Source organism: Daucus carota, chromosome 8 (genome assembly GCF_001625215.2).
Source record: "Daucus carota subsp. sativus chromosome 8, DH1 v3.0, whole genome shotgun sequence".
Taxonomy (NCBI): domain Eukaryota; kingdom Viridiplantae; phylum Streptophyta; class Magnoliopsida; order Apiales; family Apiaceae; genus Daucus; species Daucus carota.
The window spans coordinates 24,314,727-24,330,391 of record NC_030388.2 but is presented as its reverse complement, the minus strand read 5'-3'; the positions used below and the strand labels follow the sequence as shown (position 1 = coordinate 24,330,391).

At 36.7% G+C, this 15,665-nt stretch overlaps 4 protein-coding genes, 1 long non-coding RNA gene and 1 other non-coding gene across 6 annotated transcripts; 4 read left to right on the top strand and 2 right to left on the bottom strand.

Moving 5' to 3' along the window:
* Positions 1 to 250: 250 nt before the first annotated feature.
* On the top strand, positions 251 to 2,461 carry LOC108197066 (PLASMODESMATA CALLOSE-BINDING PROTEIN 4). The gene is made up of 4 exons (XM_017364548.2): positions 251 to 494; positions 602 to 844; positions 922 to 958; positions 1,826 to 2,461. Exons 1-4 carry the CDS (start codon positions 440 to 442, stop codon positions 2,142 to 2,144), a joined length of 654 nt encoding a protein of 217 aa, XP_017220037.1. The 5' UTR covers positions 251 to 439; the 3' UTR covers positions 2,145 to 2,461.
* Positions 2,462 to 2,483: 22 nt separating this feature from the next.
* Positions 2,484 to 5,394, bottom strand: LOC108197065 (alpha/beta hydrolase domain-containing protein VTE7). Its single transcript, XM_017364547.2, has 10 exons — positions 5,098 to 5,394; positions 4,479 to 4,573; positions 4,298 to 4,395; positions 4,151 to 4,200; positions 3,770 to 3,865; positions 3,468 to 3,551; positions 3,267 to 3,359; positions 3,019 to 3,114; positions 2,729 to 2,794; positions 2,484 to 2,624 (listed from the first exon to the last, which is right to left on the bottom strand). The coding sequence occupies exons 1-10, from the start codon at positions 5,257 to 5,259 to the stop codon at positions 2,484 to 2,486; spliced, it is 981 nt and encodes a 326-aa protein (XP_017220036.1). The 5' UTR covers positions 5,260 to 5,394.
* Positions 5,395 to 6,757: 1,363 nt separating this feature from the next.
* LOC108198813 (ureide permease 2) lies at positions 6,758 to 10,066 on the top strand. The gene is made up of 6 exons (XM_017366591.2): positions 6,758 to 7,446; positions 8,254 to 8,392; positions 8,477 to 8,651; positions 8,869 to 9,010; positions 9,152 to 9,526; positions 9,648 to 10,066. Exons 1-6 carry the CDS (start codon positions 7,210 to 7,212, stop codon positions 9,798 to 9,800), a joined length of 1,221 nt encoding a protein of 406 aa, XP_017222080.1. The 5' UTR covers positions 6,758 to 7,209; the 3' UTR covers positions 9,801 to 10,066.
* A 153-nt stretch (positions 10,067 to 10,219) lies between these two features.
* On the bottom strand, positions 10,220 to 10,293 carry TRNAN-GUU (transfer RNA asparagine (anticodon GUU)). Its single transcript has one exon. It is a non-coding gene; the product is annotated as a tRNA-Asn (tRNA).
* A 626-nt stretch (positions 10,294 to 10,919) lies between these two features.
* LOC108198937 (oil body-associated protein 1B) lies at positions 10,920 to 12,279 on the top strand. The gene is made up of 2 exons (XM_017366711.2): positions 10,920 to 11,093; positions 11,439 to 12,279. Exons 1-2 carry the CDS (start codon positions 10,957 to 10,959, stop codon positions 12,016 to 12,018), a joined length of 717 nt encoding a protein of 238 aa, XP_017222200.1. The 5' UTR covers positions 10,920 to 10,956; the 3' UTR covers positions 12,019 to 12,279.
* Positions 12,280 to 12,783: 504 nt separating this feature from the next.
* On the top strand, positions 12,784 to 15,147 carry LOC135148282 (uncharacterized). The gene is made up of 3 exons (XR_010286266.1): positions 12,784 to 13,354; positions 14,506 to 14,562; positions 14,949 to 15,147. It is a non-coding gene; the product is annotated as an uncharacterized LOC135148282 (long non-coding RNA).
* The last annotated feature ends 518 nt before the right edge of the window (positions 15,148 to 15,665 follow it).

Below are 15,665 nucleotides of genomic sequence, written 5' to 3'. Positions count from 1 at the left end.
TTTATTAGTTAACCAATGGTTTTAGTTGGTGGGGAGAGGAGAGTGAAGGATGCCAAGGTGGAGTTAAACTTAATTATGCAGGTGAGTTTATGACCGTTACAATATACAGACACTTACTGACATGCATATACATTTATTCTCGTGCACACTACACATACACTACTGCTCAAAAATGACTTGTCCCCTGTATTATAATATGAACCCTGTAATAATTTAATCACTTTTCTACTATAAAAACGCATTATAAGTACACGCAAACAGTCCAAACCCCCATCTCTCTCATCTCTCTCTCAACAAACCTCCTCTTCACACACCATACATCACCTCTCTCCCTCCCTCTCCCTCCCTCTTTGGTTAATAAAATAGATACAAAAAGCCACTCTTTCAGTCTTCCTAAAGCATTTATTATCACAATTTACTCACAAAGTTGCTAAAAACTATGGCTGTGGTTTTAGTGGGCTTGCTCTTATTGCTCTCAATGACCAAAGATGCTAGTAAGTTTCTTGTAAAGTTCACTTTTTTTCTGCAAGATTTGATTTTTGAGTCTCTTTTATTAAGTGGGGTGGCATTTTCTTGATGGGGTTTGATTAATTTGGTGCAGGTGCGGCAACATATTGTCTATGTAAAGATGGGATAGGAGACTCAATACTTCAGAAGAGCATAGATTATGCTTGTGGAAATGGAGCTGATTGTACAGCAATTATACAAGGTGGTTCTTGTTATAATCCCAACACTATCAAAGACCATTGTAATTATGCTGTCAATAGCTACTTCCAGAAAAAGGGTCAAACTAGTACTAGCTGTGATTTCTCTGGCTCTGCTACTCCTTCTGCAAATCCACCTCGTGAGTCTTTACATTTTGAGTGTGATTTCCTTGGATTTATGACTCTACTCTGTGCTTACTTGTTTCTTTGTTTGCAGCACCTGTTTCTGGATGTGTTTACCCATCAAGTGCTAGGTTTGTTACTCACCATGTCTCTCAAATCTGATAGATCTTGTGTTTTAATACTTGTGCTTGTCAAGTGTGTTGCTTTTTTAACAAGAGTTTCTCAAGTAGATCTGGATTTTCTGGTAGAGTATCTTCTGAGACTATTCGACTTATAAGCTGCCATGACAAATTGATCATTATGAATTTTACCCCTTTCTGCTTATTAAATTTGATGTTGATCCTCAGATGCTCAACTATGCCAAAAAAATTGAAATTTGGTAATTGCAATTTTGACCCTTTTGTCATTATTAAATTTGGCATGAGTGATGATGCTGAGTCTCATGTGCAGACTTTTTCTCTTGCTCTCATCATGATTTATGTTATATATTTATTTTAATAATTTTTCCATGACTACTTGAAGCAATGTTATTCATTAATATTACTTGTGAATTGTGGCAAAAAAAATAAAATATTACTTGTGAATTATTGATTTTTGCTACCTTAAGATCTGGTTAGAACTGCAGGTGGCTGTGGTTGATGCATTGAGCTGTCCACTTGCAAATTATACTAGTTTAAACATGAAGTTTGTCTGTATGCATATCTATCTGTCTGTGTTGAAACATATTCCTTGTTAGGCCAGCAGTCCAAGCTTCGTTAGGTGTGTGTTATTAGTCTGCTTTTGCAAAAGGTTCAAACTTTTTAACTCTTTTTATATAAGCAAAACAAAAGGCTTCATTGTTTCAAGAGGGCATTTATATATACTTCCAAAATATGTTCCCACTCATTTTGTTTGTTATGCTGTCCATTCTGTATTGTTCCAAGAATACATATGTTGTTTTAGACTATTACACAAGTGCATGGGTAAATATTTATCTAATTTTTAAACTTGCTGTTCAGTGGAGGAACCCCAACTTCACCTGGGACTGGCACGGGCACACCAGGAACTGGCACGGGCACACCAGGCACGGGGACACCAGGCACTGGAACTCCAGGCACAGGGACTCCAGGGACGGGGACTCCTGGGACAGGGACCGGAACGGGAACGGGAACCGGCACAGGTTTCGTTCCAGGTTCACCGACTTTCCCTGGTCTTGCCCCCACTGGCATCAATAATCCAGACGGCAGTGGAAGTGGGAGGCTCAGTCAAGCAACAAGCTTGTTTTACTCTTTAATTCTAGCCCTTTCATTATCAGGCATGCTGTGCTTGAGAGGCTAAGTGAAATCAATGAAGGCTGTGGAGGGTTTTCTTTAATCATGTGTTGAACATATTTTGGCACTCAGAGTTGAAGTTTTACGCAAGGGAATCTGACCATCTGGACATTATTAGGACTTGGGACTTTTTAAGTGGATAGTGGGTGTTTGATTCCCTGTTGGCTAGATGATAATATCATATGGCTCCTAGTTAAGTAGAAAGCCTGATCTTCTCTATATAGATTTTTCCATTGTATATCTATCTGAAGAGAGGCTGTATTTTTTTAAATTTCATTATCCTTGAAAACTTAAATCCAATATTCTAAATTTTCTATTTAGAAACAGATGCTTTGATAATTAGCTGTTACACAGAGAGTACAGGAGACTGAGCTTTGAGAAACTCCTCGATTAGCTTGGCGACATCGTTTGGCTTTTCGACATGGGGGATATGACCGCATTTCGGTATTTGACGTATTTTTGCGTTTGGTAACTCACAGTGCAATCTCTGCACAAGTAAACATGTCATGAAAATGCTACTTAGCTTGAATCATTTCGGCAGAATCTAAATCAAGTTATAAAAAACACAACTCCGGGGCAAAAAGTACTTACTATTCCAAGCTTATTGTCTATAATGTTGTCATCTTCTCCCCAAATGATAAGTGTTTCCTGCTTCACCTGCACACCACATATAGAACCACCTCAAAAGATTATGAAGTTTACTTGGGACGAGTAAAAATGTATGGCATTTATATGCAGTAACAACTAAATTTTTGCAGACACAAGAATCCTGTGATTCGGTCTGACCTCAATCGAGAAATGTATACTGACAATTGAGGTGCATCCAGAGTAGCCAAGACCAAAGAGAATTTTATGCAAGACTGCAATATGCTAATCGATACCTGTTTTATAAGCTCACGAACACTATAGCCACCACTTAGTATGAAATCAACTGTTGTGTCCAGCCACCAGGGCAGCAGGCAATGTAAACGCCCGATCTAGGAACACAGCAGGAAAAAATTACATCACTCCCAGAACAAGTTGAGATAACTGCCCCCAGAAAAAGTCTAAGCATGAAGAGAAAACTAGTAGTGAAATTTTGAATCCAGGGTTGGTTTTTTATTTGTATATTTTACACAGGTATACTCACTCTAGTCCAGTCTAAGCAGGTATCAAATGGTAAGCCATTAAAAGACAAATTGGTTGCATAGAACCGCAGTAGGACACTCTTTAGGATATAAGCCTGCCAAGAGATATCCATACATTAGCACTTATTTATATAACGAATGACAAACTCCTGATAATTTATTTACTAAAGACTAGAATACCAACAAGTTCATAACAGACTCACCCCAGCATAGGCTACAGCTTTGGGCAACTTGGAGCGGCTACCTTCTGCATAAACACTGGCATCAATTAGAATCAGCTTATCGACCTGGAAATATACACATAAAAGGCCTTATTATATGAAATTATGATTCGTTTTATCTAATTATAGGAGTTACAGAATCATACTTATTACAGTTTTTTTTGCATGTTGCAGTGTAAAACAGTTTCTTATAAGGGGAGGGGCGCTGCATCCTCAACCTCTCACTGGAGGAAGGACGCATTAGCCGGGGAAAGACCTTGGTGAAAAGAATTATAAATACTCACAGCTTCAGGATAGTTGACTGCAAAGTCAATTGCAATTGCTGCTCCAAGGCTTGGCCCAACCAGAATCATAGGCCTTTTGATGTGGGACTTCCAAAACTGTAAAACAGAAATACTTTAGTGTTTTATGATGAATCGCAGGCTATCACCGACAGCAAATTACTCTGCTTATCAACCAAATCTACCAGGCAATTAAAATGAAGAAAACAAAACCCATATTCTCACGTCATGCTATACTTTAAATTACAAAAAAATTACAATGCCTTACAAATGGATGCAAACTCTTTAATATTAACTGAATCATTGAATTGTAGGATCTAATAGTTGTTGATAATAATTGAAGGGTTGAAACTTGCCTAATGAGGGAGGGATCAAGTCATGCACCTGATAAAGATGTTCACGCTTGGAAATGACACTGCACGCTGGACGACTTTCTGATTTACATTAAGTAAATATTGTAACATGATCAGATTAAAAATGCATTAAGCATATACTATTCCATAACAAGTAATAAAATTTGACAAGACAAACCTAAATCGGAGAATCCCCAACCAAGAATGTCGACCACCCATGTCTCCAAATTAGCATCCTCAAGCAATGGAAACGTGTACCTCCACTCTAAACAGGAGCTGGGGAATAAGAACTAATAAACTATTGAGAAGCAATAAATCCAAAAAGAACCAATCTGAATGACCAAGAATGGATTCCTAACCTGTCGAAACCATGCAAAAGAACTAATGGATTTGTCTTTTCATGTACCATAGGCTTGACACAGCTACTCATTATAGGTCGGTTTAAGCTGCTAAGCTGTAATGGCACAATGAAACATATATTTAGGCCGTGTTTGGAAGTTAGAGGTTTGGGGTGAAAAATTAGAGGTTTGGAATGATTTAGAGGTTTGACCATTTCAATCCGCTAGTCAAAACATTTATTTCAATCAGCTAGTCAAAACATCCAATTCAATCCGCTAACAGCTAACCGCTGGGCCTTAAGATGATTCAACACAAATGCAACAACTTTGAAAACAGGACTCAATGCAAAATTTCATATATATGTCCGTGGTGGTCTAGAATTCGTAGTATATATATGTCCGTGGTGGTCTGGAACTAGTAGTGGCAACATTCCTTTCCCTCACATTGAGATACTAGTAAGCAATGAAAAAGAAGAACAAAATGTTGTATATCTAGGGAGAATAAAAGCTTAAAACTACAGACATGCAACGTTTATGTGATTTTATCCAACCTGTCTGACAAATTTATCTAACGGATTTTCTAGTGCGTGTCCACAGAGGACCTAGTAGAAAAAACACAAGTAGTAGAAAAAAAATGAACCTCAACGGGTAGCCTCTGAATTCTTGAGGCCAATTTTCGAGCAAATGAATCTTTGACATTTTCCACTTGTTTGGGTAGAAATGATGGAAATTCAGTAGCAGATGGGGCAATGGAGGAGTGTGTGGCAACTGCAGCACGAGCAGCCAGTGACATAGAGAGCATCTTTACTAGAAAATTAAAGAGATGGGTAGGATAGGATTGCAGAAGCTAAGATCACATTCTTGGGTTGGGAGGTTTTTGGTCTGTGTTTGTGAGCTAAGGCTGTTGAGTAGAGGTCACACGCGTGCCACATAACAATCCATACGGGACCAGGATATCGTATTATCGTGCCTTTTTGGCAACCGCATTGTTTACCAAGCAGTAAGAATGGCTTTTTTTTTTTTTTTTTTTAAACAAGCACGAAGAATTACTTTCTTTACATAATACTTCCTCCGCGTCCTGAATTATTATATATATTGGGGAACGAGAAAGTTTTAATGCGGAGACAACACGTTTTAATATATTATTATATAACCATTTTTTAAAAACTTTTTTCCAAAAAAAAAAATGTGATTTGGTGAAATATAAACTGTAATTTCAATATTTGGATGAATATTTTGATATTATAATTTATTACATATAAAAATTATTTTTAAAATTATATAACATTATAGATTATTTTTAAAGAGATGTTGCATATTTTTGTGAAATTAAGCTATTTTTTGAAAAAAGTAAACTTAAAACGCACTCTCTAAAAAATCAACATTCCATCATTTGTCTTTATGTTTTTAAGCCAGTCGAGTGGTTTTCGCCGGTTTTTCTTCGATGGGAGCCCAACTCCTTTGTTTTAAGTACCCGTCCAGTTTTAGGGACTGGAGTTCAACTTTTATACCAACTCAATTGTTGAATGAGTTGGGACAACCCAAATAACAACCAATCATCTATATGATTTATTTAACTGATACCTGTTTGGAAAACGCATCAAGTGTATTTTTCTTGTTGCAGATGCTTGTGACATTGAATATATTTTTCCCATACTATGTACAGGTTCCCCATAAATTACTACAAGTTCGAAAATATATAAATTTAAAGAAACGGTAAGATGTTCTTCACCCCCACGAAGAACACACAGTTAAGGTTCATGTGCTGACCTAGCAGTTGGGTAAGATTCCTTCATTGTCACAGTCTGGCGTGGCCAAAATTTTCAGATTTCTATTACTTGTTTTAACTTCAAGTGGATGAAACAGCTAACCCCCTCATCTTCTTGTACTTTTGCATGTCGTTACACTGTGTGTACCTTAACAAAGATAGTTGAATCTTGTAACAAGGCTAACTTCTTGGAATATTCATTTTTCAGTATTATATATGATCTGTGAGATGCATTATGATAATGACATATTTTATCCACTCTTCTCTGATTATTTTCTTGGCAGGTATCTCTCTCTCTCAAACATCTTGACATATTTTTTCAGTATGAGTGACATATAATTTGTAATATCGATATGTCTCGCAAGTTAAAATTGTTAAAGTGATCATGTCTCCTAAAAACTGAAGGCGTTAGGAGGACTGTTTATCAGGATTCTATTGTATTCTAACAAAAATGATTTGTATTTGAACCCGCGACCTTGTTTTCAAGTACCAATCATATAAAGATTCTGATTTAATAGACTCAATCATTTGGGTTATTTATTAGATTATTCAATAAAAAAAATTGCATATCCTAGTTGCTTCTCCTTCATCTGTGCAATGAATGAGGGGATTTCTTATGTATTTTTAGCTGTAAATGACAATCAGTCAGATCTGTGTTTTGCCATTGTGAGTGATGGGCTTCTAGGAAACTGTGTACATTATTTATATGATTAGTCTGCAAGTATTCACATATGTGCTTTTGGTTTGTGAACTGTTGACTCTTTCAATTCTTTATTTTCATCCATATTAATCTGTAAGCACTTTGTTTGGTTCAGAATACAGATTGTGACTCTCACAATATTTAAACCAAGGAAACTGCAATATTGTTAGCTAGCAGATAATGCTTGACAACTTGATGCTCCTATTCTGTTAGGATCTCTTACAAAGTACATCCCTGTGTATCTTGGAATAGAGTAGAGATCCTATATTGGTTGATTGTTGAAGATGTATCTGGTAGAGAGCAAAGGAGGTGCCATATTTTGCATGCTGCTTGCACTATTCTTTTTGGGTACCTGGCCTGCTCTTTTGACCTTCCTGGAAAGACGAGGCCGTCTTCCTCAGCATACGTATCTTGATTATACGATTACCAATCTTTTGGCTGCTGTCATCATTGCTTTCACTTTTGGGGAGATAGGCGAAAGTACAGCTGAGAAGCCTAATTTTCTAATTCAACTTTCTCAGGTGAGTTAAACCTGCAATCCACGGCTACAATTTGAATTTGCACATGATGAGCATATTATTTGGCCTTCTGATTTCTGTTTTCTCATGTGATTATTGTTGATTTGTGAGTAGATGTTTTAATGTATCACAATTCACACCATATCGTTGTACAAACTTCTACATTTTAGAGCGGGAATTTTATGTCTGTTAATGCATCCAAGTGGCATTGATAAAGTTGATACAATCTCTGAGCTTTACATTTTTAGGGTGCTAGTTTCCTCCAACCGAAAACACTAGCTATTACATTAGAATGTAACTAAAGCATAAGGTAGAGCTCATGTAAACAAGTGCCTCTGTAGCCATGGGTGTATATCCAAAATTAATTTCAGACCGTGGTAGTAGTTTAAGTAGCAGCATAAGGTAGAGCTCGTGTAAACAAGTGCCTCTGTATGTGTATATCCAAAATTAATCTCAGACCGTGGTAGTAGTTTAAGTAGCATTGATACTGGTTTAGGTGCTAGTGTATCAGTTAATCTCGTATTGCTTCTTGCTTGTTCGTCTAACATTTGTTGTTGGCAATAGAGATATTTTCCTGATGTGGCTACCCCTCCTGTTTCTTTTTAATTGATATGATCCTCTTCTCGTATTTTAGATTGGTTATGTAGAAAACAACAATAATGCAGTACATGAAAGTATTACTTCAGCAACCATACATCATAATGACTTTATGACATGGTTAACATTTCAAATGACCTTTTTTGCCATACCATTTTCTCAAATGGTATGTTCTTGAGCAGCTGTTAAAGATTCTTAAGGTTCTTATTGCAGGTTAACTGGCCAAGTGTTTTGTTTGCAATGGCTGGTGGAGTTGTTCTTAGTCTTGGAAACCTCTCAACACAATATGCTTGGGCATTTGTTGGATTGTCAGTGACTGAAGTGATCACTGCAAGCATAACTGTAGTAATAGGTACGTTTTTTAGATGTATATATACGTTCTTCTTGTTTGCTGTTGAATTATATTAGAATTATGGGTGTTTATCGATTGATTCAGGAACAACTTTGAACTACTTCTTGGATGACAGAATAAATAAAGCCGAAATACTTTTTCCTGGGGTCGGATGCTTCTTGATTGCTGTTTGTCTAGCCTCAGGTCTTCATGCATCTAATGCAAAAGATAATAAAGCAAAACTTAGTGCTTTGGAATTTTGTAAGATAGATGAATCTAGGTATATCTCTCCTCGTATATGGAAATATTCAAGTATGCTTTGCATTTTGCAGTTGAACTGAAACCAGATAAGCTCATTTCATGTAACGGAGCCAAAGGACTAAGCAGAGAACTCCAGTGAACGAAAAACTTACTATTTTAATAACGTTTAGGAAATAAATGTATGGCACGCGCGACGTCTTACGCAGTTTTAATATTAACTTAGGATAAATTTGCAGGGATTCAAAAGTTCCTCTTTCTAAAGAAACAAAGTCAATAGCAGTTGGAAAAGATCTGGAAAATGCAGTCGAAAAGACAGAGAAGGCAAAAGTTGGAACTGCAGACTTTCTTCTAGAAATTGAAAACAGGAGGTCCATTAAGGTTTGTACAAGCCTCATGTTAAATGAGTCTTTTTCAAGATATGGTTTATCTTGTGTATATTTCTTGCTTTGTTTCTGGCGATTTAATAAAAATGTCAATTTGAGTATTTAGCGTCCTAAGTTGAGATAACACATTTTCCAGGTATTTGGAAAGAGCACATTCGTCGGTTTGGGCATAACCTTTTTTGCCGGACTTTGCTTTTCTCTCTTTTCTCCAGCATTCAACTTGGCAACAAATGATCAATGGGACACTTTAAAAGAAGGTGTCCCTCACTTGAGCGTGTACACAGCATTCTTCTGGTTTTCAGTCTCTTGTTTTGTGATCGCCGTCATTCTGAATGTCAGTTTCCTGTATCACCCTGTTCTTAACTTGCCGCGATCATCATTCAAGGATTACTTGTCCGATTGGAATGGAAGACAATGGGCATTACTTGCTGGACTTCTCTGCGGCTTTGGAAATGGTCTCCAGTTCATGGGAGGTCAAGCTGCTGGATATGCAGCCGCAGATGCAGTCCAGGTATGTCTATTTACTTTCTGCCAAGCAATTTAATACGCCATGAGACGTAGTTTAAGGTGTAGAGGAAGCATTATGGACTATCTGTGACTATGGTGCAACTAATATCTTAGCAATGTGGCAGGCACTTCCACTTGTGAGCACATTTTGGGGGGTTCTTCTGTTTGGAGAGTACCGAAGATCATCAAGGAGAACTTATATTTTGCTGAATAGCATGTTGTTTATGTTCATTGTTGCTGTTGGAGTTTTGATGGCGTCATCAGGACATCGGAAATAACAGCAGGATACTGATACTTTTGTCAAGAACAAACAAGTTATAAGGCAGATTGCTGATTTGCTGGTGTAAATGCAAACACATTACAAGTTAGATTAAGCTTCATAAGAATGAAATTGTAACATATATCAGTTGTTATATTGGTTAGTTATTACTGTCACTTGGATTGCAAAGCAAAACTAAGAAAACATTCAGGAATCATGTAAAAATACTTCACCAATGGCCTTTAGTTGATAGCCAGTAGTAGCATTTTATTCATGTTTTAGACTTTTAGTAGATGTGATTTTTAGTAGATGTGATTTTCTGTATACCAAAGTCGAGGACAAGTTTTAGCAGAAAAATCATGTGGAACAAAACAAATAGCACGAAGGAGGTCCTATGATTTTAGCTGAAGAGGGAAGTTCAAGTTCAAAACAATTAATCGCTAGAAGGAGGGGTCGAACCTCCGACCTTGTGGTTAACAGCCACACGCTCTAACCAACTGAGCTATTCCAGCTATGTTTTGAAAAATTAATCTAAAATTACATGACTAAACAAACATCTTTTTAGTAATGACATCAATACTCATTAAAGATATTATTTTATTAGAACTAATTTTATTATTTTTGAGGAAAAATGTCCTGTTTTTATTATATTAGGAAGGGAAACCCAATTTTTTATATATATTTTATAAGAGTAGAAAAGGTAATTTTGATCCCAAAATGTATGAGCTAGTTTGACTAGCATGCTTTTTAAGAAATGAATACTTGACTTAATCTTAGCAATATACAAAGAGGTAGTGGGTAATAAATGAGGGTAGTTTATGAATATGGGGTTGTAATAATATTAAATAAATGTCATAAATGGAAAAATCATTCTTTTTGAGATATCCAAGAAAAGGAAAGTAGCTCACATAAAATGGGACAGAGGGAGTAAATATTTAACCAGTAAGCAGATAAACATTAGCAGAAAAAAGAGAAATAAATGAGGTAAGCTACGTGCCTAAAAATATGCATGCCAAGTGCCACGTAACGAGCTGAACTAGACACGTGGAACACTTAATGATACGTGTCCACTACATGCTGCTTTGATCGACCCTGTTTTTAAGGTATAGTAATCTCTTCCATGGTTCTCAAGCTCAAGCACATCTCAAGTTGTCCTACATCACTACTCTCGAAAAATGGAAGGCAAAAACATCTCCACCCACCCGGAAATCCCCGGTGAGAAGACCAAGACCGGCACCGCTCTCGTCGAGACCGCCACCGCCGCCATCCAAGGCTTCGGTCCCATCAACAAGATCCACCAGCACCTTTGCGCGTATATCTCTCAAACTACTTATATCAATTCATTTTATTCGTCGGTTTTTTTAAATTCTGTTCTAAATATCGGTGATTAATCTAATTACTGTGCTTAATACTTGTTTGTAGATCTTTGAACTAATTAAACATTCGATTATTAAATATTAATCAGATTAATCACTAATCAATTGGCGGAACTGATTAAATATTTGATTATTCAATTATTCATTAGATTAATCATTAATTAATCCAATTGATTCTCGACTAATTCTTCTTTCATGACTTTATTGATCAAGTATAGTAATAATTTTTACATATCTCTCGAACTATATATATCAATTCATTTTATCTGGCTGGTGTGCAGATTTCATTTCTACGGGCATGACATGAGTCGCCAAGTGGAGGCGCACCACTTCTGCGCCCACCAGAACGAAGAGATGCGGCAGTGCCTGATCTACGACAGCCCCAACAAAGACGCTCGTCTCATCGGCCTCGAATACATCGTCTCGGAGAATCTCTTCATGACCCTCCCCGACGACGAGAAGCGCATGTGGCACTCCCACGAGTACGAAGTCAAGAGCGGCGTGCTCTTCATGCCGGGCATCCCGGGGGCAATTCAGCGCCAGGATCTCGACAAAGTGGCCAAAACCTATGGCAAAGTCATCCATTTCTGGCAGGTGGACAAAGGCGATGATCTCCCACTGGGAATTCCCCAGGTCATGATGGCGTTAACCCGAGACGGGCAGCTGTACCAGAGTCTGCAGCAGGACGTGGAGACGAGGTTCGGGGTTTCTTTTGAGAATGAGAGGGGGAATAGGAAGTATATGACGGGGCCAGAGCATGGGATTCATCCGATGGCGAATGCGGGTGGGAAGGGGATTAAGACGGTGCTGAGGGAGACTGATTGTAAGCCTGTTGATTCTGTTCCCAGGGTGTTTGTTTGAGAGATATGGATGCAGTTCAGCAACTGTTTCACAGTGTTTTTTTTTGCTATGTATGTGTTTGTATAGGTGGTTTATGGTACTTTTTATGTTGTGCTTGAAAATGTTGCAAGGTCTGGAATCGATATGCAGTGTTCTTTTGGTGAATATGATGTGTGGTTGCGCCTATCCTCTGTAAACGTATAGGGTGTTTGTGTTATTTCGTTTGTTTCATTAGTATGTTTTTTGGTCTAAATCTAAATGCAAGGTTCTTTTGGTTTATAATGTTTCTGTGTAACTTGTGCATTGTGCTGTTGTGTCAAAATTTCCGGGGAGGTGTTTGTTTTAATTCCGACCGGAAGAGGGCAAACTCATGTTATGTTTATTTTCAAATTTTAAGGGATGTAATTTCAGTGAATAAAACTTTATCCAGTTCGATGATTTGGTGATCTGCACCACACCATACAGTACACTTAATCAACACAGTGTTGTAAAAAACGGGAATCGGACTTAATTGGTGAAGTCACGGAACAAAGATTAATCGGAGATTAATTGAATTGTTCAGGGATTAATCAGAATGATAGGTGATTAATCGGAGATTTAATCAGTTCAGCGAGTTACGAAACAGTTTTTAATCGTGATTAATCACCGATTTTTAGAACAGAACCCCAACATAATAACCGATTTTTAGAACAGAACCCCAACATAATAATGTTCATAATGTATTTTTATTCTCGATAAATTAATATTTTCTATTGGTCACTATTTTATTAGTCTCGGATTTAAATTTATGATGCGAGAAGTATTAGTTAAAATATTATAGTTTCGAGAATGCTAGTAAACACGTGAGTTATATCGTGTGAGCCAGTTGTTTAAATATCAATATGTGCGTTAACCTGAGAACTGCGTTTATACGAAATATATGGTAGATGCGAATAACTGCTACGTTTTAGCCGGGATGATTATTTTTGTTTTCATTATTTTATTCGGGGTTTGATTATAAAATATTAAAATAATGAGTGATTTATTTATTTAATTATTTTATATAATAATTAATTATATTTTTCGCGTTTATTACGAGAAAAATAGGAATCGAGCGGAGCATAGCATGACGGAACTTGAAGCCAAACTACAAGACTTGGGGCCCAATTTTTAAGACTTGGTGCCCAAGTGTAATTCGTGGTGGCCAAGTAAAAATTTGATTAAGCAATAAACTAAAGAGGTCATTAAGAGTTAATTAATAATAATAATTTAATGGTAATTAGGATTATTGGAGCAGTATATAAACCAAGATCTTGGGTTGTGAAAAGTTTTGTTTTAGCGAAGGAATAAACTACGGAAGGGAAAGAAGCTCACCTAGGTAATTTCTTTAATTGCTCTCTTTAATTTACCAAATTAAATTGTCTTTAAATTCTAGCATATTCAATTGCTTTACAGAAAGATATCAGCTTAAAGTAGTATAAAATAGTGTAAAACAATTCTCTTTTCCTTCACCAAACATTTAAAGAAGCTGTGAGTTATATTTTTAGTTAGGGTTTTATGTACACATATATATATATAATATGGATACAAATTGATGCTTTTATTAAATTGATGAACTGAATTTGTTGGTTTGGGTGATGTGAAATGGTGGGTTTTGGGATTTGAGTTTTATCGGCAGGAAGGAGGGAGGCGGAACGTCGTCCGGCGGCTCTCGTCGGCGACCGCCGCAAGGAGGAGAGAAAGAGAGAGATAAAGAGAGGGAAAGAAAGGAGAGGAAGAAAGAGAGAGAGGGAGAGGGAGGGAGAGAGATCGAACTGGAGAAGAGAAGGAGGCGTGCCGCCGGATACTTTTCCGGCCGGCGAAGGTGAGGAAGATGTGGTAGTTTAGTAATTAAATAAAAATGGTTTCTGATGAATAATCCGCTGGGCACTAATTTAGTGTCGGATTTTAAAATAAAATTCATATTTGGATTCTTTGTGAAAAAATAGATGGAATGGACTCTTGAATCACATGATTTGGATGAAAAATGAAGGAGAAATGAGTGGTCAAAGTTTGGCCATGGGTGTTGACTTCGGGGAGAGAGAAATTAGATGGGTATGTTGGAGAAGATGATGACGTGGCATCTTCTGATTGGTTAGAATATTGAAAATTAGTGTTTAATTAATTTAAGGGACTAAATGATGGAATTAGTAAAAGTGTAAAACATGAAAGTTTAAGTAAATGATATTTCCGATTTAATCGTGAAGCCTAATTTTGGGTTCGAGTGATATTAAATAAATTTATATTTTTTTGTTGATTTAATAAATAACAAGTTAAATTGGTGGATTTAATTAATAACTGAAGAAAAGGGATAATTTAGGAAAAATATAATTTTAGGATAAAAACGCGAGTCAGTAAGGAATATTTTACTTAAATCGATAATAAGAGAAGAATAAATGAGAAACGATCTAAATGAGGAATTATAAGTAGATTTTACGAGATCGTCATTTTAAGATACGATTCTAAATTTATTATTTTGTGACATAGAAGATTGATTATCTGGAAGACGACCCTGATTATTCAACTTAAACTGGAACATGGTGCACTGTAAGTATATACTGTACCCTTCACTGTGATATTTTATGATGTTTCGGTGAACATTTTATTGATGACGTTCTGATGAGAAATGAGTATTCTTACATTTGTTCTGTGTGTGATGCTTCCTTTGTGAAGTAAAGTATGATACTTCCTTCGGGAAGAAAAGCTAAACCAATTGTTTAGCTGGCCGGGATCCCCAACAGTAGAATGTGTGAACTTGTGAACGTGTTTGAATACTCATACTCATACTCATCTTGATGTGTGAAACTGTTTTGATGACTTTGATGAAATATTGATTTGGTTCACCAAGTTTTGTGAATGAAACTCAGTTGAAATGTACGTATATGCTTACTGAGCTTTATAAGCTCATCCCTTTTTATGTACTAACCTTACAGGGAAGAATTTTGGAGAAGGACATTCAAGCAAGGGTAAAAGTGTGATGAATCGAAGTGCTAGACTTGGTTGGATTTGCGGGTAGAACTTGAGTAGAAATATTATGTAATCGAAAGAAATATTTGTGAACTTTTAGAAGAGTGATGTAAGACTCTGATGTAAGGTAAAATATGCCTTTAAATTATATTAAGTTTGAGATTACAAAGTTACCTTTCGGTGTGTTCAGTAGAATGGCACCCCCGGGCCGGGTTGCTGAAGTCATCACGGGCCGGGGGCGTCACAGGTGGTATTATTACTTTAAAGAGTTTTTACTGTACCAGCAAATGAGAAAGCGCAGCTAAGCCAACTCAGAAAGCTAACGTAGTCGGCTTCAAAAAGCGTAGTCATCTTTTTTCCGTTTAACAGGATGGATGTAACGACAAGTGACTTAATAAAACATTTCAAAAATAAAATAATGTGATTAAAAATCTTTTGGATACGATAACCAATTGCAAATTTCTCGTTCCGACGAGTGATTTAAATAAAAATTTTCAAGAATAAAATGATGCCATTGAGAACTTTTTAATACGGTGATCCAATTGCAAGTTTTTTATCAGTTTAGTGATCAAAATTTCATTTAATCTTTTTTAATATAGGTCATGTACTCATGTTATGACCGCCCGTTGAACACAACACTTGTTCCGATATTCACTCTATTTGCCCTTAAGAGATTCCGACTG

Bases quoted from the DNA above. Each gene is read 5' to 3' on its own strand.
- LOC108198937 (XM_017366711.2), top strand. From the start codon at position 10,957: ATGGAAGGCAAAAACATCTCCACCCACCCGGAAATCCCCGGTGAGAAG. The intron at 11,094-11,438 runs GTATATCTCTCA...GCTGGTGTGCAG, and splicing joins ATCCACCAGCACCTTTGCGC to ATTTCATTTCTACGGGCATG.
- LOC108197066 (XM_017364548.2), top strand. From the start codon at position 440: ATGGCTGTGGTTTTAGTGGGCTTGCTCTTATTGCTCTCAATGACCAAA. The intron at 495-601 runs GTAAGTTTCTTG...AATTTGGTGCAG, and splicing joins CTCAATGACCAAAGATGCTA to GTGCGGCAACATATTGTCTA. The intron at 959-1,825 runs GTTTGTTACTCA...CTTGCTGTTCAG, and splicing joins GTTTACCCATCAAGTGCTAG to TGGAGGAACCCCAACTTCAC.
- LOC108197065 (XM_017364547.2), bottom strand. From the start codon at position 5,259: ATGCTCTCTATGTCACTGGCTGCTCGTGCTGCAGTTGCCACACACTCC. The intron at 3,866-4,150 runs GTGCATGACTTG...TCTGTTTTACAG, and splicing joins AGCGTGAACATCTTTATCAG to TTTTGGAAGTCCCACATCAA. The intron at 2,625-2,728 runs GTAAGTACTTTT...TTACTTGTGCAG, and splicing joins TAGACAATAAGCTTGGAATA to AGATTGCACTGTGAGTTACC.
- LOC108198813 (XM_017366591.2), top strand. From the start codon at position 7,210: ATGTATCTGGTAGAGAGCAAAGGAGGTGCCATATTTTGCATGCTGCTT. The intron at 8,393-8,476 runs GTACGTTTTTTA...CGATTGATTCAG, and splicing joins AAGCATAACTGTAGTAATAG to GAACAACTTTGAACTACTTC. The intron at 9,011-9,151 runs GTTTGTACAAGC...CACATTTTCCAG, and splicing joins AAAACAGGAGGTCCATTAAG to GTATTTGGAAAGAGCACATT.